Raw genomic sequence first — 27562 nt, 5'->3', positions numbered from 1 at the left:
ATGTCGAATAGAGGAGAACGATCACGTCCCTCGATCTGCTCGCTATGCCCCTACTTATACATCCCAAAATGCCATTGGCCTTCTTGGCAACAAGGGCACACTGCTGACTCATATCCAGCTTCTCGTCCACTGTCACCCCTAGGTCCTTTTCCGCAGAACTGCTGCCTAGCCATTCTGTCCCTAGTCTGTAGCGGGGCATAGGATTCTTCCATCCTAAGTGCAGGACCCTGCACTTATCCTTATTGAACCTCATCAGATTTCTTTTGGCCCAATCCTCCAATTTGTCTAGGTCCTTCTGTATCCTATCCCTCCCCTCCAGCGTATCTACCACTCCTCCCAGTTTAGTATCATCCGCAAATTTGCTGAGAGTGCAATCCACACCATCCTCCAGATCATTTATGAAGATATTGAACAAAACCGGCCCCAGGACCGACCCTTGGGGCACTCCACTTGATACCAGCTGCCAACTAGACATGGAGCCATTGATCACTACCCGTTGAGCCCGACAATCTAGCCAGCTTTCTACCCACCTTATAGTGCCCTTGGGGACTGTCCGCCAAATACCACTAGGGACTGAGCAACTGCCCTGCTTCAGAGGGGCAGTGGGGTTGGTCAGGTGGAAATCAGGATCAGAATTCTGCTCTGAGCTCTGCCATTCATTATGTGATCTAGGGCAAGACACTTCCCCTGCCTGAGTCTCGCTTTCCCATCTGTAACATGGGCATAATTATACTAGCTTTTCCTTCATGTCTTGTCTCTTGAACTGTGAGCTCCTCGGGGCAGGGGGTGGCTCTCCTTGCGTGTCCACACCCCGCCCTACAACAGCAGGACCCTGATCTCCGCTGGGCACCACCTGAGCACAGCTAAAACACAAATAATCATTCGTATGTCGCTGCCAAACCTTAGGGCTGCATAAACTACTGACCCCCCCCTCCCCCCGAAGATACTAGGAGGAAAGCCAAGGTCTGATTCCTGACCCGCATCTGCACACTGGGGTGTCACTCTGCAGAGGTCAATTCATGCCCGAGATTGCACTGCACAGGCTGGGATCTCATCCGAGCAGTGGGGAGCGGCGGGCCCGGGAGATGGGGGAGGATGCCGGTGACTTGCTTGCAAGAAGAGCGCAAAGCGCGCAGAGCTGGAGCGCTCCCCGCGCAGTCCGCGCGCTCCCGGAGCGCTGCCCCCTGCCCCCCAGCGAGCGGGCCCGGGCTGTCGGCTTCTCCGGCGGGCTGGGGAGCCAGTGCGCCGCTCGCTCCCTCTCCCAGCACGTGATCAGAAGAGCTATTTAAAGAGGCAGCATGCGGGCAGGTCGGAGAGCAGGCTCGCCTCCTCTCAGCGCCCAGCCGCGGCTTGCAGGGCTCGCCATGGCTGAGGCTTTCGCCGGCACCTGGAAGCTGATGAGCAGCTGTCATTTCGATGACTACATGAAAGCGATTGGTGAGCGCGTGGAAGGGGGCTGGGAACTGGGGGGTGCGGGGGACGAGCCTTTGTTCCCAAGGGGCAGCGATGGCGAGGGGCTTATTCTTTGCCCCGGAGACACAGGCTGGCCAGGAGAAAAGGCAAAGAACAGAGAGTGAAACCCCGGGATTGGCGCATTCCCGTCGCGGCGCTAAATTCCGCGCACTGTGCGCAGGCAGGTGTCGCCGCGCATCCCGGGCCGGGAGTGGCCTCGTACTGCGGGTAACATTTTAAACAAGGGTGGCTGTTTTCTCTGTCCATTTGACACTGAATTTCCAGCACACGTAGGGCTGGGGCAAACGTTCCTGTCCGGAGCAATGCTTTGGAAATGGAAAATACGGGACACGTGGTATTGGCAAGCAGTGGCCAGAATGGTCGGTCTTTCCTTTTTTAAAAATAGCAGGTTTTAAACCTAAAATCAAAGGCAAACGGGCTGCTGCGCTGTAGTTAAAATGCGCGCTCGCACACTCACGCGTGCCCCTTTCCGACCTTCATGGGGGGCATGGAAGTGGCAGGATTAATTGCTCTGTCACCTGATGTCTCCGGGAGCAGCTTGGCCTGGCAGGAGGGTGTTCTGCACGACTGACAGCTGGGGGGCGGGGGAGGGGGTGTCTAACTGCAAGAGCTGGCGAGCAAGGTCAGTGTAACGGATCCAAGCCAAGCCCGGTACTGATATATCTACAATCAGACACAAAAGGGGAAGCCTGGGTTTTGCAGCGTCAGCCCCCAGTTGGGCAAGTGAGGCGTGGCAACTGGCCAGGCTCATCACTCTCGGCCACAGAGACTTGCTGCCAGCATCAGGGAGCTCGCAGGCATCAGCTGCACCCATGCAACCCTCTCTGCAGGAGCGGGGAGGGGCGGTGTTAGAGGCCCTTTGTGTTTGATGTAAGATTCTTCCTACCCTTTGCCTTGCCATGTGCTGGCAGCGGGAGCTTGGCTTCACTCGGTGCCTCTCCTCTCTGCCATGCGCCGACTGCTCCGTGCCAGGCAGCGTTTGCAGATGGATGTGAATTCATCGCTGGGTGTTGGCAAGGTTCAGACAAGTGAGCTGGGCCCAGCAGCAAGCAGGGGGTAGGGGGACCCTGGTCCAGCACCATCACAGTGAAGCTGCTGGGGTGGAATTGAGGGCAGGATTGGAACCCAGGTCTCCTCCTTGTGGCATCGGAGGAAAGGGTTTGACCTGCCCAGTGCCACACTGGACACCCCAGCCACCTCCAACTCACCTGGGCTGGGAGGTGCTCTGCTTTGCACGTGAGTGACTGTTGGAGCATGGGGCAGACACTGCTCCAGAGCAGTGCAACCTCTAGCATCAACAAAGCATCCAAGAGGGGCTGCCTGACTCCTCAGGGGACCCATGCCCTGGCCAGCCTGCCTGAGCTACCCTGAGGGAGGGGATCTGTCAAAGATGGCGAGTGGCTGCTCCAGCCTTCTCCCTAGCATAATTATAAGTATAAGTAGGGGCATATAAGTAAGGGCATAGCGAGCAGATCGAGGGACGTGATCGTTCCCCTCTATTCGACATTGGTGAGGCCTCATCTGGAGTACTGTGTCCAGTTTTGGGCCCCACACTACAAGAAGGATGTGGATAAATTGGAGAGAGTCCAGCGAAGGGCAACAAAAATTATTAGGGGACTGGAACACATGAGTTATGAGGAGAGGCTGAGGGAGCTGGGATTGTTTAGCCTGCAGAAGAGAAGAATGAGGGGGGATTTGATAGCTGCTTTCAACTACCTGAAAGGGGGTTCCAAAGAGGATGGCTCTAGACTGTTCTCAATGGTAGCAGATGACAGAACGAGGAGTAATGGTCTCAAGTTGCAGTGGGGGAGGTTTAGATTGGATATTAGGAAAAACTTTTTCACTAAGAGGGTGGTGAAACACTGGAATGCGTTACCTAGGGAGGTGGTAGAATCTCCTTCCTTAGAGGTTTTTAAGGTCAGGCTTGACAAAGCCCTGGCTGGGATGATTTAACTGGGAATTGGTCCTGCTTCGAGCAGGGGGTTGGACTAGATGACCTTCTGGGGTCCCTTCCAACCCTGATATTCTATGATTCTAGCAGATTGTGGGGCCTGCTGTGTAAAATGGCTGCTCCCTCGAACTCGGCTCCCAGAATCATAGAACTGATTGTGTCCTGTGGGCTCCCGCTGGTCGGTGATCTCTCGTCGGGAGCTGTGGGGAGAGGCAGCAAGGCTGAGCTGGGCAGTGAAGTGCTGGAGGGAGAGGCCATGTGGCGGCAGCCGTGACAGCCCTGTTTGGAGCTGCATTGCCCGAGGAGGAACCAAGGCAGGGCAGTCCAAAGCAGAAGGGTGGTGTCAAATGACACGGCTCTATTGGAGTTCGTTCACACCAGCTGAGGCTCTGTTCTGCCTGCTCCCCCGCAGGTAGGCCTTGAGCCCACTGCCCTGTGAGCGGGCCCTGAGCCCACCGCCTGCAGCTCCCACTCAGTGCTGTCTGGTCTTGTTTGTCCCACAGGCGTGGGCTTTGGCACGAGACAGATTGCAAACCTGATCTGGCCCACCACCATCATCAAGCTGGAGGGTGACAAGGTCACCTTGAAGACCCAGAGCACCTTCAAGAACACAGAGATCAGCTTCAAACTGGGGGAGGAGTTCGATGAGACAACTGCAGATGACAGACATGTCAAGGTAGGAGGAACAGTTGGCATGGAGAACAAACAGGACACACACAGGGCAGCCCTAGCCACCAGATGGGGATTCTGCTAGATAGCCAAGGGCTAGTTTACATGAGGCTACTCAGGAAAATGAATCTGAATTAAAGGTGTGAATTAGTGAAAACACATTAAATCCCAGTGTGCATGCTCTTATTCAGCATTCACTTTGGAAGTGAATTAAGGTAACTTTAATCCCCTGTAGGAGCACTCTTATTCAGAGTTAATGCAGTTAACTAAACCACCAAACTAATTCAGATTAATTTTTCTGAGTGTCCCCACGTAGACAAGCCCTAGTTCAGATCTGTGTCCTGCCACCAGCATAGCAAATGTAATGCAGGGCTGTGAATCAAGGACATGGGTTTCCAAATGGTCAAGGTCTAATAGATATTACTAGAGATTGGCCTGAGCCAAACATCCCCAAACTCTCAGGTATATTTAGAATCTAGACACCAATCTAGATCCAACTTTGCAGTTGGCCTGATCTCTACAATGGGCCAAGGCCCGGGGTCCTTGGCCCCCTGGCCCTCTCTGCAATCTAGATATGTGGTACCTTAGCACCTACACCCTTCAGTCTGCCTCTTCAACCCATTCCTTCTCACCTACAATCCCTCCCTCTCTGCCTTGCCTCGGGTTTGCCTGTCCCGTCTCATTGAGCCTGAAAGCTCTCCAGCTCAGGGGACATGTCTCAAGGGAAAGTGACACAGTATTTTGTAATAACTGTCCTTTCAACCAGGAGATTTGTATCTGAGCTTTGTGCCCATGGCCCCTTGTTCCGGGGGGTGTGGAGACAACGGCTCATAGCCATAAACAGCCAGTGCAAATCAGAAGGGCTTTTGAATCAGAGAGAGGGAGGGCAGAGTAGAAGTTTCAACTCTGGACAGCAACAGGTGGCTGAGGAACCTCCACGTGCCCCGAGGATCAGAGAAGGGACAGCAGCCGAGGCTGTATTAATTCCCTCCAGTCCATTGACCAAGGTGAGCATTCAGATAGGCACCTTTCCTGCAGCTGCTGTATGAAGCAGGCTGCGAGGCTGCCAGGGCCCCACTGCTGAGCCACAGGGCACTCTTGGGAGTCCTTTGGTAAAACTCCACACCAACCTGAGCAGGGGGCGTCTCCCTACCTGTCCTAGAGTCCCAGCTTCCCTGGACACTGCCTCACCAGAGAGTCCAGAGTGAACAGCCCTGCTTGGCAGAGCAACCAGAAAGCACCCAAGAGTTTGGTGTGGGTAACCCTCGGTCTGCTGCAGGGTCATCGCCCCACCTCCTGCAAACACCACCCCGGTGACTGTGGGCTGTTCTATTCCCTACTGAGTTTAAGTGAAGCCTGGCTGCTGGGCTTAGGTCCTGTCCTCTCCCATACCCGTCTGAAAAGCCCTGCCGTCTCCTGGGACTCTGAGCTTGGGGCCCCTCTCTCAAGTCCTTTGCTCTTGACACGCTGCAGAAGAGCTGCTGCAGGAGTTCAATGTTGCAAAATCAGGTTCTTTTGCGAGATAAAATCAAGGGGAAGTTATCCACGCCTGGCTGCCAGATGCACTGGAAGCTTGTAATGTGAAGGCAAGTTGTGCACAATAAATACACCCAGCCCTCACTTTCCCCAGGGTAAAAGAACAGAGGTTTGCATCCCCCTTTTTGCTTCTTTGTGCCCTACCAGGAATGCCTGGAAGGGGCTTTCCAAAAACATTTGTTGCATTTTTATTTTTTTACATTAGAAATGTAGGTTTGCAGCCCCTGTTTTCCATCCGTGACTGGAGAATTGGTAGGGTTCTGCCACCACAGGTCTGAAGAATGGAGCATGATCAACTAGCGCTTTGGATGGGATGTTTAAAAATGCTGGTTTTGGTAACCCCTCCTTAATTCCAACGCCTGGTAAACAGTGAAGCGAGAACCTCTCTTTGGGAAAGATTCAAACACTCCCACCCCTCTATGCCGAATTACCTCACACCAGATCTCTCCTCTTCCAGGAGTCCTCCAAAGAAACAGGGATGGCAAGTTGGGATACCCCTGGGGGAGGGAACCCACAACCAGGAAAAACCCTTTTTGAGGGGGAGGAAACCTGCCTTTTCTAGCGTCTCTATCCATCAGAGTCCCCCCAAAAGGGAGCACACCCTGGATTTCCCTGTTTTCAGGTTACTGTTAGCAAAGAACACTCCCCTCCCTGGAGCAAAGTGAGATCTGGCTGCACGGACAGTAAGCTGGCATAGGCATTAAATACACTTCAAAGACCTCAAACATGGCAGTTTGTGCCCTTTCATTAACGATGGGGATATCATCAAGGTTGTTGATTGTTATAAAAGGTTGTTATAAAAATAAACTCCATCCTGCCTTGGGGCTTGCTAAACTGCTGACATGCCCAGCACGCTGGGGCTTCTGCATGTTGTTAAACTGATTTATCTCTCGTCAGTGTTATTTAGTATCTAAAAGGATCCGGGCATGCGCTGGATGGGTGCGTGTGCGTATGTCGGGGGGCAGGTCCATATACAAAGTCTGCCCCCTGCTGGAGTGATGCAGCCATTCTCTTGGGGTACAGGCCTCAGGCTGGCCCTTGATGCAGGGGTGAATTTCAGCCTCTGTACATATAACCAACCTTGCTTAATTTCTTAGAGTGAGATGGGGCTCCCCCCCATGAGAGTGCTGGGATGGAGGCCTGGGGAGACCCAGACAACTGCACTGATGCTTCCTGTAGTGCTGAAGGAAGGAAGACAGCAAGGAATGGGGCCAGCCCCCATGGGTGCTGGAACTCGGGGTGCTGGAGGGGCTGCAGCACCCCCTGGCTTGATGTGGTTTCCATCCTATACAGGGTTTACAGTTTGGTTCAATGGCTCTCAGCCCTCCAACTACAGAAATTGTTCCAGCCCCCCAAAGAGAACGTGGCCAGGCCCAGGACAATCATGCTGAGCCCTACTGAGGGACGTAGCACATGCTATTTCTGAACAGTCTCCCCTGGCGCCGCCTGGTGCTTGCTGTCCATCCCTGCATAGCGCCTCCACCACGCCCGCACCAGGACTGCCCTTTTGCTCACACCTGCCACCCAGCCAAACACCAAGACCTGCCCAGAGTCCGAATGGCAAAGCTAAGCGGGACAATCGGTCACACGCCCGTGTTGGCTCTGTCATATTCACAGCAGGGGTGTAGCCACGGGTGGGCCTGAGTGGGCTGTGGCCCACCCACTTAGCCTCCCGGCCCACCCAAATTGGGGCTGGAGCCACCCGAACCCACAGGCTGGGACTCCTGCCCCCAGCTCGGTGTCCGTCCCGCTAGCCATGTCCCTGTCCTGCTGGTGCCGAGTGCAGCTGCCCCGTTTCTGGCCCCAGCGCTTGCCCCGCCCACACCCATCCTCAGAGGCACCCCCACACCTGGGAGGGGGCGAGTCGTAAGGGTGGGTCTGGGTGGGGCTAGCACTGGGGCTGGAGACTGGGAGAAGTGTGTGGTGCCGACAGGAGTGAGACACAGACAGACACCGAGCCGGGGTTGGGAGGGGTGGGCAAAGCTTGAGCCCTGGTGGGGCCCCTTCTGCTCCATGGCCACACCCCAGCCTGTGTGCCCTGGGCAGCCTCATCTTTGGGTGCCTGCTGCTGAGCGGTAAGGGCCAGTTGGAGGGGCTGCAGGGAGGCGGGTCCCCCTCCTTTCTGGCCCCCTCCCTCCCACATCCCATCATTGCCCGCCCGCCCGAAGGCTGGGGCCCACCCAGTTTTCCTGTCCTCGCTATGCCACTGAGTCACAGTGGGTCCCCCACCCCGAGGCTGTGACCTTGCAGGGACAGTGCTTAGTGCAGCATGGGATTTTTAAGGGGAGTGTTTGAGAGAGTCCTATAATGTATGGTACAAGCTGGAAAATCTATATAAATGGCTAAAGATACCTAGCACTTTACATAAGAGGCTTTTTACCACTTCACAAAGCTGGGCAAGAATCATCTCTCCCCCACCTCCTTTTTGCAGATGGGGAAACAGAGGCACAGAGCAGGGATGTGACAGTAGGAGGCATTGAGGGTCACTGGCAGAGTGGAGAGTAAATTCAGGTCCTGTCCATAGAAGCACACGGCCATGCCTGACTCCCTGTCACAGGAGGTTGTAACTTACAGTGAAAGAACAGGAATGTACATTGCTATGAGGCTCTGTAAGATCCTGGGCCTATATTCACTAGCCAAAATGTTCAGCTGATTCTACTGTGTGTGTGTGGGTGGGGTGGGGGGTCGACTCTCTCTTAGCTCAGGCTGCCCAGGGGATCTCGTGATGGCACTGGAAAGCTTGAGAAAAACATACAGGGTGACTAGGTCTGATGGAATCTACATTAATCCCACCTGGGCTTCCCATAGGGAGCAAGCAGGCATGAAGTGCTGAGGATTCTTCTTTGTACGCTGAGCATGTGCCCTTCAGGTGCCCCTGGGCAGCTGGCCAAAGGGTACAGAATAGCAGGAAGAGCAGGATGGCAGCACAGTAGCCTCCAGCCCGAGGCAGCTGCTGCAGAGCTGCACCGATCTCGGCACCGCATACAGCCGCAGGTCACCCCGCTGAGCCCTGCCAGCCCAAAGCTGTGCAGTTTGGGGAGAGCACCCGCCAACCTCTAACCAGGGGGCGGGGCTACTCAGGAAGACCAGGGCTTTACAGAGCCCGCTTCTAAGCGACCTGGAGCGGCTAGCAGGGGAGCTTCGTGAGGGAGTTTGGGGGATACATGTAACATTCCTTAAATTTCTTTAAACTTAAGTTAAAACACATCCCCTGATTAAAAACAAAATAACAAAGGAACCAGCTGCAGGAGTAAAAGGAGAATGCAGGCTGAAGTCCAGCACCAGTGTGGGGTCTACCCAGTTTATTTTACTCAGTGCCGCATGTCTGATTACCTGCCCTATGGGCAGGGGACGTATGCGTGCATTCGCAGCCAGGAGCTCCTGGCCCTCAGAGACCGTGTACGGGCTTTGGAGGCCAGGGTGGCTGAGCTGGAGGAGCTGAGGGAGACAGAGAGGTTCACAGATGAGACTTTCTGGGACACAGTAGAATGGTCCCACCCGGTACTGGTTTCCCATGGCGCCAGTGGCTGCATGGGGCTGGGCCCACACCCAGAAGGGCCCATAATGCTCGCTTCCTCCTCTCTCAGTGCGTGCAGCAGCACACTAGTTACTGCGGCACCCAGCCTCCAGCCCCAGAGAACACCTTACCCCCCACCCCGCAGGCTTGGCTAGCCCCTGCGGGGAGCAGACGGCCAGCCCTGCCCTCCCCCCCGGGGGTATGATACACTGTGTCAGGGCCCTGATACATTGTATCCCCCCTGCCATGACCAGAGACAGGCAACAACATTCCAGACCAGCTGTCACCCTCTGCCTGCAGGGATCCAGCCTGGCAGCTGAGAGCCCAAGGTACATGGTGTGGGGGTGTAGTTCTTTGACCAGCTCCCTGCCTGGAAAGCTGGGCCTGGAGCAGGAAAGGAACTACATCTCCCAGCATTCCCTTGGCTGCTGTCAACCAGAAAGGGAGGGGAAGCTGCCAGGGCTGTTGAGACCCCATATACGGAGCTTGCTGTGGATGGGGAGCTGGCTGCTAGAAAGGGGTGGTGCTGTGAATGGGGAACATATAGGCACAAGGAGTAAAAGACTGCCCCAGATTGGATTAGGGATGCTAGTGGCCTCGGCTGGCAGTCCCTGAATTGCGTGGAATGAATGGACAATGTGCCTCTATCTGAAGCCTAGCAAGGGTCAATAAATCAGGGTCTGTGGACCCTGCCAGGAGAAGTTAAAATGATAAGTAAGGAAGGGAAGGCTCTACTAGAGGACCTGGGCAGCTTTAGATACCAGGCCTGCAGGAGTATGTGACTCAGTTTCCACTTCTGAGCCATGGAAGCAGAAATTGGCTTTTCCTTTCCAGACTTATCTAACATTCAGAAAGGGAATCTAGCACCTGCCTTCCAGATTTACACCCTCAAAGTTCAGAAGTGCTCAAGTTCAATCTGGGCCACTCTCTGTTACTTCATTTCTCCCATGTCAAATACTGATCCACTGTAATTTTCTGTAGAAAAAGTAGGATAAAATTGAACAACAAATGTTGGCATCTTCCCAATGCTAACGAGGACCAGAATTCTATTTTCAGTAGCCATTACCCTTTTTTTAAGTTTTGTTTCCTGTAAAAACATAAAAAGAAGATGACAAGTTCTCCACAGAAACTAAGATTGCAACAGACAGCAAAGGCACCTCAACTTTTCCTCATTATGTGGGTCAGTCTTACAATACGGATCCAGATATCCTCTAATCCCACAAACTGAAAATTGTTCCACTTTACTGCAGTTCTGTAACCATGCAGGAACCAATCCTGTGTCCTGCGCATATCCAAAATTCCTACTGAATTCAGAAGTGCCTGGCTTTTGTAACCATACCACCTGATATTTTCAGACCCTGTAAGCTAAGCAGGTTTACGTTCAGTAGTGGAGTGGGAGACCTCTCAGAAAAAGTTACGTGTTGCAGAAGGTGTTGATTATTCCACACCCAATCTGACAGCCTCTGTGCTGTTGAGGAGGATGAAAATCTCAGGGAAGGAAAACATCCTATTGGAGCACAGGGAAACAATCCCATAGTTACAGGTTTCAGAGTAGCAGCCGTGTTAGTCTGTATTCGCAAAAAGAAAAGGAGTACTTGTGGCACTGAAGTGAAGTGAAGTGAAGTGAACTGTAGCTCTCGAAAGCTTATGCTCAAATAAATTGGTTAGTCTCTAAGGTGCCACAAGTACTCCTTTTCTTTTTGCGAATCCTATAGTTGGAACCCTCCTTCCAGATGATGTTGTGGTATCCTCTTGCACTGAGGATACCTCTCTGGGGGAGGGAACTGCAGCTATTAAGAAGAGACAGGCATTAGTAATGAGTGATTCGATCATTAGAAACATAGATTGCTGGGTTTGCAATGACCAGAACCGCATGGTGACTTGCCTGCCTGATGCAAAGGTTGCAAATCTCTCGAGACATCTAGATAGGCTTATGTGTAGTGCTGGAGAGGAGCTGGTGGTCGTGGTATATGTCGGTACCAATGACATAGGGAAGGATAGGAGAGAAGTCCTGGAGGCCAAATTTAGGCTGCAAGGTAAGAGATTGAAGTCCAGGACCTCCATGGTAGCGTTCTCTGAAATGCTTCCAGTTCCAGGTGCAGGGCCAGTTAGACAGGCAGCACGACAGAGTCTCAATGCGTGGATGAGACGATGGTGTAGGGAGGAGGCTTATTAGGAACTGGGGAAACTTTTGGGATAGGGAGAGCTTATGCAGGAGGGATGGGCTCCACCTAAACCAAAGTGGAACCCAATTGCTGGTGCTTAAAATTAAAAAGGTCATAGAGCAGTTTTTAAATTAAGGGCTGGGGGAAAGCCGACAGGTGCGGAAGAACATGTGATTTGGACATCCCTTAGAGGAGGATCTATAAATGGAGATTCCCTATGTCCTAATAAGGAGGAGAGGATGAAACATGATAAAATACAGGTAGGATCTGATGAGAAACAGTCAAACGACATTCAATTACATCATGCAATGGCAGGCAGCTAAAAAGTGACAATTTTTTAAAGTACTTATATATCAATGCTAGAAGTCTAAATAATAAGATGGGTGAACTAGAGGGCCTCGTATTAAATGAGGATATTGATATAATAGGCATCACAGAAACTTGGTGGAATGAAGATAATCAATGGGACACAGTAATACCAGGGTACAAAATATATCAGAACGACAGAACAGGTCATGGTGGTGGGGGTGTGGCACTATATGTGAAAGAAAGTGCAGAATCAAATGAAGTAAAAATCTTAAATGAACCAAACTGTAGCACAGAATCGCTAAGGATAGTAATTCCATGCTTGAATAATAAGAATATAGCAGTAGAGATATGTTACAGACCACCTGACCAGGATGGTGATAGTGACTGTGAAATGCTCAGGGAGATTAGAATAAAAAACTCAATAATAATGGGGGATTTTAACTATCCCCGTATTGACTGGGTCCATATCACCTCAGGACAGGATGCAGAGATAAAGTTTCTTGACACCTTAAATGACGGCTTCTTGGAGCAGCTAGTCCTGGAACCCACAAGAGGAGAGGCAATTGTTGATTTAGTCCTAAAGGGAGAACAGGATCTGGTCCAAGAGGTGAATATAGCTGGACCGCTAGATAATAGTGACCATAATATAATTAAATTTAAAACCCTGTGGTGGGGAAAATGGCCCAACACTGTAGCATTTAATTTCAGAAAGGGGAACTACACAAAAATGAGGAGGTTAGTTAAACAGAAATTAAAAGGTTCAGCACCAAAAGTAAAATCCCTGCAAGCTGCATGGAAACTTTTTAAAGACACCGTAATAGAAGCTCAACTTAAATGAATACCCCAATTTAAAAAACAAAGTAAGAGAACCAAAAAAGAGCCACCGTGGCTAAACAACAAAGTAAAAGAAGCAGTGAGAGGCAAAAAAGCATCCTTTAAAAAGTGGAAGTTAAATCCTAATGAGGAAAATAGAAAGCAGCATAAACTCTGGCAAATGAAGTATAAAAATATAATTAGGAAGGCCAAAAAAGAATTTGAAGAACTGCTAGCCAAAGACTCAAAAAGTAATAGCAAAAAATTTTTAAGTATATGAGAAGCAGGAAGCCTGCTAAACAGCCAGTGGGGCCCCTAGAGGATTGAAATGCCAAAGGAGCACTCAAGGACGATAAGGCCATTGTGGAGAAACTAAATTAATTCTTTGCATCAGTCTTCACAGTTGAGGATGTGAGGGAGATTCCAAAACCTGAGCTATTCTTTTTAGGTGACAAATCTGAGGAACTGTCCCAGATTGAGGTGTCATTAGAGGAGGTTTTGGAACAAATAGATAAACTAAATAGTAATAAGTCACCAGGATCCGATGTATTCACCTAAGAGTTCTGATGTAAAATTGCAGGACTACTAACTGTTGTCTGTAACCTATCATTTAAATCAGCTTCTGTACCAAATGACTGGAGGAGAGCTCATGCGATGCTGTGACTGGGGTCCTAGTGTGGAGCCAGCTACAGTCACTCAATTAGAGTGAACTGCAAAGAATGGAGCAGCCAAACCCCAAAAGCTAGCAGATACTCCAATATTTAGATTCACCAAGACAGCATAAAACAGCTTCTTTATTACCGTACTGGTTACTCAGAAGTCCAAACAACACAGTTCCCTTAAAATGATCCAGCCTCAGGCCTCCATCCAGGTACCTATGTCAAATATGATGAAAATTTCTGTAAATCTTATTTCATCACATAAAAGAAAATGTTCTACCAATCCCAGAGGATCGGGCACATCACCTCCCAGGTTAATGAATGTTTCAGATCTTACCCAATACACGCTACAGCCAATTCTTATTAATTAAACTAAAATTTATTAAAAAACAAAAGAGAGAGAGAGAGTATGGTTAAAAGATCAATATACATACAGACATGAATTCAATCCATTGAGGTTCAGATTCATAGCAGAGATGGTGAGCTTCGTAGTTGCAAAGAGTTCCTTTAGAATTCAGTTCATAGGTTATAGTCCAATGTCCAAATACCATATTCAGGGTGTACCAGCATAACTGGGACCTCAGTCTTGTGACTCAAACTTCCCCTGACGAAGCCTAAGCAGATCTGAGATGACAGAATCAGGACCCAAGGATCTTTTATACAATTTCATGTCCTCTTTGACAGGTTGAGAGTTCCTCGGGGAACAATTAGGATGACTTTGAAGGATGTCCATCATCGGTACTTAGCTATACGAATTAACATAAGGCCATTTGCTTGTTCCTCCACCATTCACAGATTATTTGCTATACATTTCAAAGAGAGATGAATACTGAGATATCCTGTGTTTACAATTCATTTAAATGCTAGGATCTTCTTTTGACCTCTGAATTATCAGAGTACAGCATAGACAGGGACTGTTGATTACATTGTTGACCCTACTCATACATATGTAAATACACAAAAACACAAACATTATCTCCCCTCATGTCTTCTGTGGGTTATTTATTTTGAAGGATATTTAACCCTTTCCAGCCATGCATCTGAGATTCCACTTTTTAAAAAGGGCTCCAGAGGAGACCCTGGCAATTATAGGCCGGTAAGCCTGACTTCAGTACTGGGCAAACTGGTTGAAACTATAGTAAAGAACAAAATTGTCAGACACATAGATGAACTTAATTTGTTGAAGAAGAGTCAACATGGTTTTCGTAAAGGGAAATCATGCCTCACCAATCTACTAGACTTCTTAAAGGGGGTCAATAATCATGTGGACAAAGGGGATCCAGTGGATATAGTGTATTTAGATTTTCAGAAAGCCTTTGACAAGGTCCCTCACCAAAGGCTCTTAAGCAAAATAAGCAGTGATGGGATAAGAGGGAAAGTCCTCTTATGGATTGGTAACTCGTTAAAGATAGGAAGCAAAGAGTAGGAATAAATGGTCAGTTTTCAGAATGGAGAGAGGTAAATAGTGATGTCCCCCAGGGGTTTGTACTGGGCCCAGTCCTATTTAACATATTCATAAATGATCTGGAAAAAGGGGTAAACAGTGAGTTGGCAAAATTTGCAGAAGATACAAAACTACTCAAGATAGTTAAGTCCTAGGCAGACTGCGAAGAACTATAAAAGGATCTCAGAACTGGGTGACTGGGCAACAAAATGGCAGATTAAATTCAATGTTGATAAATGCAACGTATTGCATATTGGAAAATATAATCCCAACTATACATATAAAATGATGGGGTCTAAATTAGCTGTTACCACTCAAAAAAGAGATCTTGGAGTCATTGTGGATAGTTCTCTGAAAACATCCACTCAATGTGCACCGGCAGTCAAAAAAGTGAACAGAATGTTGGGAATCATTAAGAAAGGGAAAGATAATAAGATAGAAAATACCATATTGCCTCTATATAAATCCATGGTACGCCCTCACCTTGAATACTGCGTGTAGATGTGGTTGCCCCATCTCAAAAAAGATATATTGGACTTGGAAAAGGTTCAGAAAAGGGCAACAAAAATTATTAGAGGTATGGAATGGCTGCCGTATGAGGAGAGATTAATAAGACTGGAATTTTTCAGCTTGGAAAAGAGATGACTAAGGGGGGGATATGACAGAGGTCTAGAAAATCATGACTGGTGTGGAGAAAGTGAATAAGGAAGTGTTATTTACTCCTTTTCATAACTCAAGAGCTAAGGGTCATCAAATGAAATGAATAGGCCTCAGGTTTAAAACAAACAAAAGGAAGTATTTTTTCACACAACACACAGTCAACCTGTGGAACTCCTTGCCAGAGGATGTTGTGAAGGCCACAACTATAACAGGGTTCAAAAAAAGAACTAGATAAGTTCATGGAGGATAGGGCCATCAATGGCTATTAGCCAGGATGGGCAGGAATGAGTCCCTAGCCTCTGTTTTCCAGAAGCTGGAAATGGGTGACAGGGGCTGGATCACTTGATGATTACCTGTTCTGTTCATTCCTTCTGGGACACCTGGCATTGGCCACTGTCAGAAGACAGGATAGATGGACCTTTGGTCTGACCCAGTATGGCCGTTCTTATGTTCTTAGGACAGAGGATCTCTGCTAAGCAGGGGTGAGAAGCTCATGGCTCGGAAGGGGAGAGGGGGCTAGGAATGGAATCGATTCAGGGACAAGTGTTTAGGGGGCTTAGGAGAGCAATTAATGAAAGCCCCAGTTCTGGGTGGGTGCTGCTGTCTGGAAGGGTTTGCACCAATGGGAGATGGGGATTGGGTGGGACAGTCCAAGGGGCAGCCAGCAGATGGCATTTGGGGAAGGGATTTCCCTAATGGTGAGATCTGCAAGGCTGGGGACTCGTTTCCTGGAGGTTGGGAAGTCCTGTTCCTTGGGACACTCAAAGCTACCCTACATAGATCTCCCAGATATACAGCAGGGAACAACCCTGCTGTGGTTCCCACCTCCTGGACAGGGATGGCAGGGGTCTGATGCTGCTCTCACTGCGAACAGGAGTGGGCTGGCCAGATCTCTGCCATCTCTAGGTCCTAGGATCTGTTTAAGCTTCCCCCAAAAGTGCTGTGAAACATCACACAGAGGCCCCCCTGTCCCACCCAGCTGCTGCACCATTCCTCTCTCTTGCCTTTATGAAGCCTTCTGCCCTCTGCCCAATGCTCCCACTTTGAGAGAGGGCAAGTTGTGTATCCCCCCAGGTGCCTGGAGCACCAAAAGGCTAGGAGGCCACCTGCTCTAGTGGGAACATGCCTGCAGCTGGTGGGTGGCCCAGACCAGGGAAGAGAGCAGTGAGGCAGGATCACCAGCGAGAAGGCGCTTGGTGGGGGTCTCATATTTAAGCAGGATTAGCAGCCGGGAGCCATGGAACAATCTGGGGGGTTCAGCAAGGAGTTTAGAGAGCCCTAGAGGTGCCTCCCAGAATGTTCCAGGAGGGTGGCTGGGGGTAACTGCATCCTACAGAGATGGGTACTCCCTAGGCATTGGGGTGCTGGAAAGCAGCAGCTGAGTCCTGCAGCCCAAGCCCGTCCCTGCGGGCCTGGAAGAGGAAGTTTTTATTGCAAACACATGCAGAAGGAGCACACTGGGACAGCAGCAGGAGGGGGGTTGGGGAATGCAGCCCGTCTCCAGAGGGCAGGAGGCTGTCTGGCCTGAGAGGGACCCGGATTGGCCTCACAGCACCTGATCGCACGGGGGTTCTCTGGCTCTTTAGACAAGAGAATTGTCACGCTGACCTTAGCCATGGCCAGGCCCGGCTGTTAGGCCAGTGTCAACACAAGACGCAGTGTAAACAAAGCCTTGCCAAGGCCGGGGCAGGTGGAGGGAACCATCAAGCTTTAATTACACTGCTCAGAAACCCATTTGTGACACTGTGACCTGAGTCCCCCACCCCTGTCAATAAGCAGCTCATGGGGAGATGAAATTCAGCCTCTACAGCTCTCATTTCCAAGGGAAAACTGGCTCATCTGAGCAACCAGCTGGGCAGTGATTAAATAAAGAGGCCTTCGTGATTCAGTCCTCTCTGAACAGCCCAAGCAGCTCTGAGGAGGTGGTGAAGCAAGCGGTGGGGGGAAAGCAGAGGTAATGAAGCCATGGCCACTCACACACCATGCCACAGCGATCACCAGGACCATCAGTCCTTGGGGCCTGAGCAAAGGGTGACCGTTATTAGCACGCTGTTCTAGATGCGGAGCGTAAAGAATAGTGACACCTTTGCTCACTGGCCTCAGTGGACCTCTGAGTCATCCACCTGCCCTCCCACGTACACACACACAGGTGCAGAGCTGCCTGTCTGATTCATCCCGGGAGTCAGAGCAGGGTGGGGGTCACTCAAGCAGCACCAACTCTATTATAAGAGACAGAGTGGCTCCCTGAGGGAGGGCTAGGAACCAAGGCTGAAAAGCCCTGGGATTAGGTGTCTCAGGACAGGGTTTGCATTTGTAATTGAAGCCTTGGGGCTTTGTCAGGTTGGAGTGAAGGCCACGCCAGGAGAGAGCAGGTTTGGACAATCCCCTCCTTGCTGTGGGAGAGACACTAGAACTACACCTGTTCTCATCAGCCACAATGAACAGACACACTTCAGTCTTCCAAACCCGACCGAACTTCTGCTCTGGTCTGTAGCAGCTTGGGCTACCCTTTCCTTATCCAAACCAATGTGGCCACCCCCAAACTCTCACATAACAACCGCAACATCCCCCGCCCCATCTTCCCAGTAGATCTCCTGAGCGTTTATTCCCCCTGGACATTAATCAGCCCCTTCAATTTAAGGTTGAGGCAAGAGCAGCCTCAGGTGGGACCAAAGGGTAGGAAAAACTCCCTCCTCCTCCTCCCTTTTTTGACATTAACTTACCCAGGAAATTCATGTCAAGATGCACCATTAAACTCAGGGTCAGTTCTAGGGTCCCATGATTTACGGGGGGGAATGGTATTTTGAGGCCCCTGGATATCGCTATTTAAAAAACAACCCATCTTCCAGAAGTCCAGGGGCTGGTGAAACTCCTGGAAAATCTTGGATTTTAAGAGTTTACAAATAAAACGTAGCTCTGGTGTCAATATTTTGCTGTGATTTAGAATGCATGTCGAGGATGAAGACTCTCCCATCTGCCGCTGTTCATGGCTTTTCGTTGGACAACTTGGTTCATATTTTAGCCTCTCTCACAATTTAGGACCCTTTGATGATCTTTTGGGAGGGGGAGATAGAATGTCCCCTTTGCTCCCCGGTAGCTCTGGGCCTGATTAAAATCTCTCTCTTTGCCACCATGACTGTCCCTGTAAACTAATTCTAGCAGCTGGGAGGGCAGGGTCCATTCTCTCTGCAGCTACCAAGAAACTTCATTTGTACAAGCCACCAAAATACAGCCACTAGGATGGCTGGGCGAATGCTCTGCCCTACTCTAGCTGCAGCAGTGAACAACCAAGCATCAGTGAGATCTAAAAATCCCCCCCTCCAGCCCTGAGCTAATTCTGATGGCTCTTTCTGCAATGACACCACTCTGCCTGCACCCCTTCCTTGGTTTCACAGTTCCCAGGCATTCACCCCTTTGATAGACATGAAAGGTCTTGCTGACCTGGATTCAAGGGCAAATCCTTGGGGATGTGCAAGCAGAGACGCTGCGTGTGCCCGAACCTTTACCCCACGCAGGATCTATTTTATTGCCCCGTTTTAAACCACTTGTGCTGCTCCTGTGCTATGCGCTTTGATCTCTCTCTTCCCCTGCAGTCTCTTGTGACACTAGATGGAGGAAAACTTATCCATGTGCAGAAATGGGATGGAAAGGAGACGACGTTAGTCCGAGAACTAGAGGATGGGAAGTTAATTCTGGTAAGAGGGCAAAAGCATTCCTAGGATCTGCTAACAGCACCTGCCTTTCCATTCACTCAAGATATTGCCAATCAGTGGGTGGCATCAGATAAGCTTAGAGGCTGTCTACAGCAGTAAGTTGTAACTGCTTTAACTAGCCCTGTTAAAGCAGTACAAAGCCCCTTGTGTGGAAGAAGATACATCAGCATAAAGGTGCATATTCCCTTACCAGAAAGAGAAATAGCTATCCTGGTAATAAGGTACATTTATACCAACATATACCAGGGAGGTACCGGTATAAAGATACACTCTCAACCCACAGTTAAACCAGTCCAACAAGTGTAGACCAGGCCTTGGACGGGTTAGAAGAACCAGAACAGCTGGCTGAATATCTGTCCTACAGGGATAGGTTAAAAGCGGAGAGAGAAGCTAGGGGGCAGATCCCAAGATCTGTTAATTCCCTGAAATGCAGCTTAAGTTGCCGTGCCCTGCGGTGAATGCCTGACAGAACCTGGGGGGGGGAAAGTCAGCTGTGAAGCTCCTGACGAGGGACTGACCCCAAATCCTCCTCTAACCTCCCTTGTTTTGTTTCTGATTCCAGACTCTCACCATGGGCACTATTGTCTGCACTCGCACGTATGAAAAGGCAACATAGATGTCAGCTCTCTGCTGATCACCCGGTGCTGAACTCACTGAATTGCCTATTCCCCCTCCCCCCCAATTTGTATTCAACTGAATATTTGAGCATGGAGCCAGTGCTGGTGAGCCCTCCCCTTCTGCCCGTGACTCTGCTTTCTGTGGTACTGTGTTTTTGTTTAATCTTGTAAAACCCCATGCGGAAAATAATAAACCAAAGTTGTTACAGATTGGTGTCTGGCTTGCTCTGGGAAAGGCTCACAAGCCATCTCCATACCAGGACTAATTTTCAGCAGCTCTAGCTATGGGCCTCACTCTCTGCTCTGGGCCAGGGGTGGGTTCTGCTTCGGTAATACTGTAGGCTTTGGACTTGCAGAGACCAACAAACCCTAGCAAGGAAGGCAGAGCAGCTTAATACAGCCTTCGCTTCCAGGCTCACTGGGCAGCCAGGGCGGAACAAATATTCTTTTAAAAAATTCTAGATTTTTCCAGGGAGGGAAAGGCTGTTTTCTAGCCAGCTACAGTCGTAGCCCTGCTCAGAGCAGGTCAAAGCAGCCTGGTGTTTAAAATATCAGTGGTCTCTGCTGGCCTCTCTACTAGTGCTCCCGCCAGTGGAAAAACAACAGGATACCCATAAAGCTTAAGCTCAAATAAATTTGTTAGTCTCTAAGAACTCCTGTTCTTTTTGAGGATACGCAGTGTGGCCAGAGACATAAGGCCTCAATACACCTACTCCACAACACTCTAGTCATTGATTGATCAAACACTGTTTAATCTTGGATCAGTCCCTCCCCCATCTTCTTTCAGTCCCCCTCCAATTTGCCAATAAGCTGAGCAGCAGTTGGGTCTTTTAGGATCACATGCTAGCTGCTAGGTTCAAGGGTCCTGAAAAACAGAGGGATGCTGCTACTCACCTGGATACAGCTCCACAAGTCTCTCCAGTTCCCTCCCCATTCCATCTCCATGAGTTGTCTTTGTTCACATTTTGCATTACACTCCCTCTAGGGGCCTTGGCCCCAGGTAGAATTGCAGCTAAGGAAGGAGAAAAACATTTTCCCAGGGCTGACTTACCTTTAAGGAGCCTGTTCAGGCAACACAGATGTCTACTACTCTGGGGAAAGTTGGATCCAAATGCAGACATAACAGGCACTGTTCCCGTTTGTTTTGTAACCAGGCAGCTAAGAGGGTGCCACGGTGGTTTAAAAAGACAGTGTTCCACTACGATTACTACAGAGAAAAGCAAGCTGAAATTGCAATTCCAGCCTGCCCCCAAGTTTAGTATGAAGACCTCACAATGACGCAGCCTTCAAACATGTCTCTTTACTCCAACCACACAGGACTCACTTCAAGATTTCATTGTTAGTGGTCCCCCTGCAATGGATTAGTATCTGCCATGAAAGCACGGGTCACAATCTAGCCTGGTTTTCTCCGGGCTGTTATATTTTTGCACCAGCAATTTTACTAGTAGTTGTTCAGAGTATAATTTATATATACACACACACACACATCATTCCACATAACCAAATCCTTACACCACAACTTCAGCAGAGAATGCTGCTGTATAGCGTAAGCATGATACTGCGCATATGAGCAGAGGGGAAGATGGGAAATCAAAGTTAGGAGAAAGGGATGCTCAGCTAGATCCGTCACACTGAGGTTTGGGAAATGAGTTTTCGATAACGAAGGATTCATGCTTTGGGAGTTTTCAAAGAGTCTGATTTTGAACTGAAAATTCAAGTGAAGCATATCACACCACGCCACCAGTGCTTGAAGACCTTATAAGTGGCAGAAATGTTTGGTCTTCCCTGACTTCGCTGAAGAACACATGTGGAATGAGAGCTCTCTCGATAGCCTGCTCTTTCAATCTAGGGCTGAATTCTTAAGCCTTGTCTACCTTGAGGAAATTCAATCTGGTGCTGCAAATGCACTAAAATTTATCTTGTAGTAGTGGCTAGGGGCCTGGTCAGTGATCAGGGCCCCCATTGTACTCTGCAGTGTACAAACAAAAGGTTTTGCAGGGTTTCCACTCATGTGGCTTACTTCAGTACGTTACTGGTTTAGCTGTATTGATGGAAGCCCTACTTTGCATCAGTTCAGTGCAGTCACATTAGAGTTGGCATATCCTTTTACACTGCAGTGAATTTCCTCAGTGCACCCAGGGCTTTCCCCGAGAGATTTTCTCCCTAGTGAGTTAAATAGGTGTATCAGAGTTTTAAATGAGAGTAAGAATCACTTATCTTCTCAATTAGGAACCACCCTTGTTGTCAGGGATGTCATTCTCTGGCCCACGTCATGCAGGAGGCTAGACTAGATGATCATAATATTTTCTGACTTGAATCCTTCTAGTTCTTCAGTTGTCAAGAGAGACTTTCAGACTTGCTCTGTTTCTGTACATCAGACTAGCAAGACAGTACAAAGCCACCTTTTTTCCTGGTCAGGTCAGTTGACCAGTCTGGGGCAGATTTATATGAGAAAGCTGCAGCATTTTAACTAAAGGTGGTATTTCAAACTGATGCAAACCCCCTATGGGGACAACCCTTAGTTCAGCTTAACGGTGGTCTACAGAGGTTTATCTTACATGGATTTGAAACAGGTTTCAACTACTCTGAAATACACCCGTAAACCATTGCAACTTGTGTGTTTAGACAAGGCCTTTGTTTTGCTGCCCCAGACAAACGACTATAGCTACCCCAGGAACACTTTACTGGTATAGGAACAGTGTTACACTAGATCAGCAAAGAGCTCCTAGTGTGAACACAGCTCTACTGACAAAGCTGAGCTTTTGCTGGAATGGTAAGGCCACCCCCTACAGGGGACAAGCTATAGCGGTAAAAGTGAGGTTTTGCTGGTATAACTGTGGCACAGCTCTGTCAGACAAAAATCACCCCCAACTGACATAGGTATGCCAGCAGAGTCTGGAGTGTAGATACAACCAAAAAAAAATCAAAACAGCATCAGAAGAATGTAATTTAGCATTTCAGAGGTTTATTTTTCATAATTTACACAGGTAGCAATACTGACAAAGCTAATGTTCACCTTGAGTGTCTCCATAACATAATTTAGCTGATTTGTTGCCAACCCTCTGCCACTGCTAGCAGACAGAATGGACAAGATTGAGGGGTTGTCTACACACAAAAGTTTTTCTGCTTTTATTATCCCAGTGTAGTTAAAGCAATACAATCCCCCTACTCTGGATGTACTTTCCTATAAAGACGCCTTATACTGGTACAGCCATTCCTGCATGGCAGGGGATTAAGCTGTATCAGTATAAGGACCAGAGGCACCAACTTTGTGATTTCCCCAGGAGTGCTGGACCCCCACTCTGCCCTCACCGCACCCTGCCTCTTCCTGCCCCGTTCCACCCCCTCACCCCTAGCACCTCCTACACACCACTTAACAGCTGATCGCGGCGGCCGGGAGGCGCTGGGAGGGAGGGGAAGGAGCTGATCTGTGGGACTGCTGGTGGATGCTCAGCACCCACTATTATTTTTCCCCCTGGCTGCCCCAGCCCCAGAGCACCCATGCAGTCAGCGCCTATGATAAGGGCATAATGGAGTTCACACTAGGAGCTACCCCAGTATAACTCTACGGCAAACAAAAATCACACCCCCAGCCACATAGTAACATGGATAAAAAACAGTGCATAGAGCAGGACTGAGATGCGGAGGGGTGATAACTGTAACAATTAGCAGGGAGGCAGTGCCCATGACTAGACAATCAGCTGACAGGGTGTGTGAGTGGCTCCCTCTAATGTTTTGCAGGGACCAAACCCGAGTGGCACAGCTGTCACCCTTTGACAGGCACTGGATACGGTGCTGCTGTCCTGCACACTCCTTGCCGTTTCAAAGGAACTCACTGCAGCCCTGGCAGCTCACTCAGAGGAACGTGAAGCTTTACAGGATGGGAGAGTCACTGATGAATGGGTATAATTAATCTATTTTGGCAGGCAGAACCATTGGCCTCTCAGCAGGAGAATGGCAGCCTGTGTAACTTTACAGTGGATAATTAATTTCATAGTCAACATCTTTAACATCAGTGACTGAATGCTGCTTTAAGAAGGAAGCTCTTCATTCCTGAAAGAAGCGTGTAGTGATTTAACTCTACTCTCTCCGGATAGTTTACTCTAGAAGGCTAGAGCAGACAGGCAGGGAGATGACAACACCAGTGCCCCTTTCTAGCTCCTCTTCTTCTCATTCTTTGTGCTTTTTCTTGTGCTTCTTTTTCTTCTTCTTTTTCTGAGGCTTACTAGCTTTCTCCGAACGCTTGGCCCTCTTGCTGGCTGGCTGAGCCCCATCACTCTCCAAGTCGGAGCTGTCTGAATTGTCGGACTCTGATGACTTCTTGCTCTTGTGTTTCTTTTTCTTCTTCTTTTCCTGTTGGCGAGAAGGAGACAAAGCCACACCGGTTGCAAAGTGCTCACCTCTGCTCACTGGTTAAGGCAGCGAGCTGCTTTTCAGAACGAGAATGTCAAGTCATTTCTTAACATACCACCTCGTGCTGGGAAGAACAGGATGGGCTGCTGGTCGAGCTACGCAGCAGTTAAATAATTCTGACATGTCAAACCATATCAGCAAACTGAGGCTAGGGTTACCATAATGGGGGCTGTTTGATAAAGCATAAACCTCAATCCTTCAAACTGTTACTCATGTAAGTAATCCCTACTCACGTGCCTAGTCCCACTGAAGTCAGAGACTATTCAAATACAGATGACTCACTTGAGTAGTAGTTGGCAAGATCAGGCCCTTGTTTATTCATAAAGTGGGTTTCTAAACTAGCTGGTCTAAAACCAGTTTCTGTATCTCCCCTCCCCCGCACTCAAAAATGTGAAAGTAACTGAACCCTTAAGCTCGGCAGGGAACCCTTGGGGACTGTTCCCTACAGCAGCAGTTCTCAGAAAGGGTTCTGTGGCCTCCAGTGGGCTGTGAACAGGTTTCAGGAGGTCTGCCAAGCAGGGCCAACATTAGACTCACTGGAGCCACAGCATCTGAGCAACTGAGGTTTGCCGGCCCCTGTGGCGTGGGGCCACAGGCAACTGCTCTGCTTGCTACCCCCTAACATCGGCTCTGCCTTTTATATTCAGAAAACCAGTTGCTATGGCACAGGTGGGTCATGGAGTTTTTACAGCATTTGGGGGGGGGATGGGAGCCCACAGGGGACGGGCGGAAAGAAAAGGATTGAGAACTCCTGGATTAGAGCACTGGTGAGTGAGGGTACATGGAGCCTAGAGGAATATGAAGGGTACAAAAATAGAAAGAGGGGCATCGATCAGAATTGCTGAAAGTAGTACAAAGGGGCATAGTTCGGAGCAAGCAACAATGGAGCTGATACAGACTGGTGCCCCATTAGTGTATGCCGAATGGAAGCATCATTTGAAAAGAAATAGTCTCTTGCCTTTATGGCTGTGATGATAACATCTTGAATGTGACTTACTGCTGTGCTGTTCTAGCCAACTTGTCTAGCTCTTAATATTTCCTCCTGATTCACCTGCCTCCAGCTCCTGCATCCAATTTTGACGCTCTTCTCAATTCTTGCCAATTAATCTGCTAGGAGTTTGCTTATAAAAGTCATCCACAATATATGTTTCCTACCTTTCTACTGATGATGGCGGCCACTTTAAGTATGCTACAGAGCCACAACGCCTTTCTATGAAAGGCAGGGACAAACACACAACCTCACCAAAGGTGCAATCCTAACTCTCACTCATAGCTACTCAAAGCAAAACCTCATTTCAGTGGACCCATCCAACACACACTTTATTAGGCATGAAGCAACTTAGGATAACCTACCCTCCCATTTCTAAAGCCAGACCTCTGAAGCCAAGAACTTGGCAGGATTCAAAAAAGGATTGGAAATTGACATGGAGAACAAGAATAGCCAGTGTTGCTATAATTAATATTCTTAAAGAGAGCTAGAAAAAGGATCTAAACTCTCATGTTTTGAGACATAAAACAATCACTGACTACTAAGCACAGGTTACCCCATAACTAGCAGAGCAGGATTTCTTCCCCTGAAGCCGTCAGACAGAGGATACTGAACTGAACAGACAGCTGGTATGATCCAGTAAGGCAATTCTTATGTTTAATTGGATGAAGAAACTTTAATGACAGGTTTATCTCATGGGGAATCCTGTTAGGGAGGGCAAGGGAGTACATTCATATTGATTTAATTTAGTAATAAAGTGAAGAAGTAAGGCTAATATTTACAATCAAGCATGCCTATGCCATAACATTAGCAAAATATACCTCTGTTGAAATAGGTAGTAAATAAAAGCAACTGAAGCCAAATAGTGCGTTTATAAGGACACTTAATCACAGAAGGGAATAAATCAGAAATGTTACTTTGTTTAATAACACATGGACTCAGCTCAGCCAGACATACTAAGGTCCTACTATTGTTAAAACAAGGAGAACAAAAATGGAAGGTTTATACATCTGTTCCAGTTTATACTGCTGGAGAACAACAGTTCTTGAAGTCACTTTGTATTGTATAATGAATGGACTGTTAGAACAAGTTTAAAAAGCATCAAAGAATAGGAGTCACCATCTGAATGGTCCACATCAGCACCTCCAAGAAAAGGAACCAGGTTGGACCACATGGGATAGGATAAAACAGCCTGTTTTCTTCAGCACATTGCTGCCCAAAAGCCAAAGATGCCTAGAAAGATGACTGAGGTCCTAGGCCGGCCACCTGGGAGGCCTCCTGGTGACTCCAAGTAAAGTACCTATCTTGGATAGGCACCTTTAACTGTCTCTTATTTTCCAGCAATTCAGGTTGCCTGCTAGTTCATCGGAAAGAGACTATAGTCCTGTCTGTCCTTCACTCCACCTATGTTTGCAGCGTTAACTCCTGCTATGAATAATAACTGAGCTAAAGGCTGGTGGCTGAGTAAAGATCTGGTGAGAAGTAATACAAACTTTCTCTTGGGTGACTAACCAAATCACTCACTGACCACCACTTGAAACAAAGTACCTAATGAGTGAGGAAGCATACATGCTTGTGCATGTGCTCTATAGACTGACAGAGTTAGTGTGTATGTCTTTATTTTGGAACAGGTTCCAATTAAGATTGTGGTAAAGTAGATTTAAAACTGAAGACGTTACTGTTAACTACATGTACTGTGAACTGTAGAACTGTACATGTGTTTACCCTAGTTAATGGTTTCATACTGCTTTTCAAGTTCTAGGTGTATGTAGATATAAAGTGAGACCAAGCCTTCAAAATTTTTGTACTGCTCTCAGTCTATCATAATGTAGGAGTTTATTTTAGGTAGTTAGGAGTGTTTATCTGATCCTGAGACAATCATTCACTGGGAAGTGGGCAACAAGGGCTGACTACTACATATTAGGAAGGAGACCTTGATGAACTGGAATGTAAATAATTGACCAAATTGTCTTGTGATCTAGCCTTGGTTTGTGCTTCTTCTGTTGTGTTAGCATCGTCAAAATCCGTAACTAATTGGCAAGTGAGGATGAGGGACTGAGTCAAAAATCTAAACAAAGTCACTTTCCAAGCCAGTAATTGAGTATAAGTGTTATTCTCTATTCTGTGTACTTTGATTCTGAAAACCTAAACAGCTGTATCAACCAATGTTCTAATTTATGTAACCAAATCATAGTCCAATACCATTTTTGCCTTCTATCGTATATGATTAGTTGCTAGTGTTAATTAAGGATATTTAATAAATTCTATAAATCTACTTTCAAATCATTTTTGTTTAGTTAAGCAATTGAAATTAAAAGAACTCTACGCTACCCGCCAGATCGGCAGGCAGCGATCGATCCAGCGGGGGGTTGATCGCGTCTAGTTTAGAAGCGATAAATCAATCCCTGAGCGCTCTCTCGTCGACTCCTGTACTCCAGCGCTGCGAGAGGCGCAGGCAGAGTCGATGGGGGAGCGGCAGCAGTCGATTCACCGCGGCGAAGACACCACGGTAAGTCGACCTAAGTACGTCAACTTCAGCTACATTATCCATGTAGCTGAAGTTGTGTAACTTAAATCAATCACCCCCCCAGACCAGGGCTAAGAAATGTGGTAGGGGTAATGAGTTAAACAGTTG

The 27562-nt window shown here is 48.5% G+C and overlaps 2 protein-coding genes across 5 annotated transcripts in view; one reads left to right on the top strand and one right to left on the bottom strand.

Moving 5' to 3' along the window:
• The first annotated feature begins 1271 nt into the window (after positions 1–1271).
• On the top strand, positions 1272–19734 carry FABP3 (fatty acid binding protein 3). The gene is made up of 4 exons (XM_084652447.1): positions 1272–1437; positions 3928–4100; positions 18790–18891; positions 19472–19734. Exons 1-4 carry the CDS (start codon positions 1299–1301, stop codon positions 19523–19525), a joined length of 468 nt encoding a protein of 155 aa, XP_084508573.1. The 5' UTR covers positions 1272–1298; the 3' UTR covers positions 19526–19734.
• Positions 19735–22471: 2737 nt separating this feature from the next.
• Positions 22472–27562, bottom strand: part of ZCCHC17 (zinc finger CCHC-type containing 17) — a 37427-nt gene continuing 32336 nt past the window's right edge. For all 4 annotated transcript variants that reach the window (XM_084652317.1, XM_084652314.1, XM_084652316.1 and 1 more), the window contains one exon: positions 22472–23879. In XM_084652317.1, the coding sequence (XP_084508443.1) occupies positions 23800–23879 (80 nt within the window). In that variant the 3' untranslated portion in view covers positions 22472–23799. The remainder of the gene's footprint in view (positions 23880–27562) is intronic.

Source organism: Lepidochelys olivacea (genome assembly GCF_965140295.1).
Source record: "Lepidochelys olivacea isolate rLepOli2 genome assembly, chromosome: 19".
Lineage (NCBI taxonomy): Eukaryota > Metazoa > Chordata > Testudines > Cheloniidae > Lepidochelys > Lepidochelys olivacea.
Note: the sequence above shows the minus strand (reverse complement) of the source record. Positions and strands in the feature narration are given on the sequence as shown.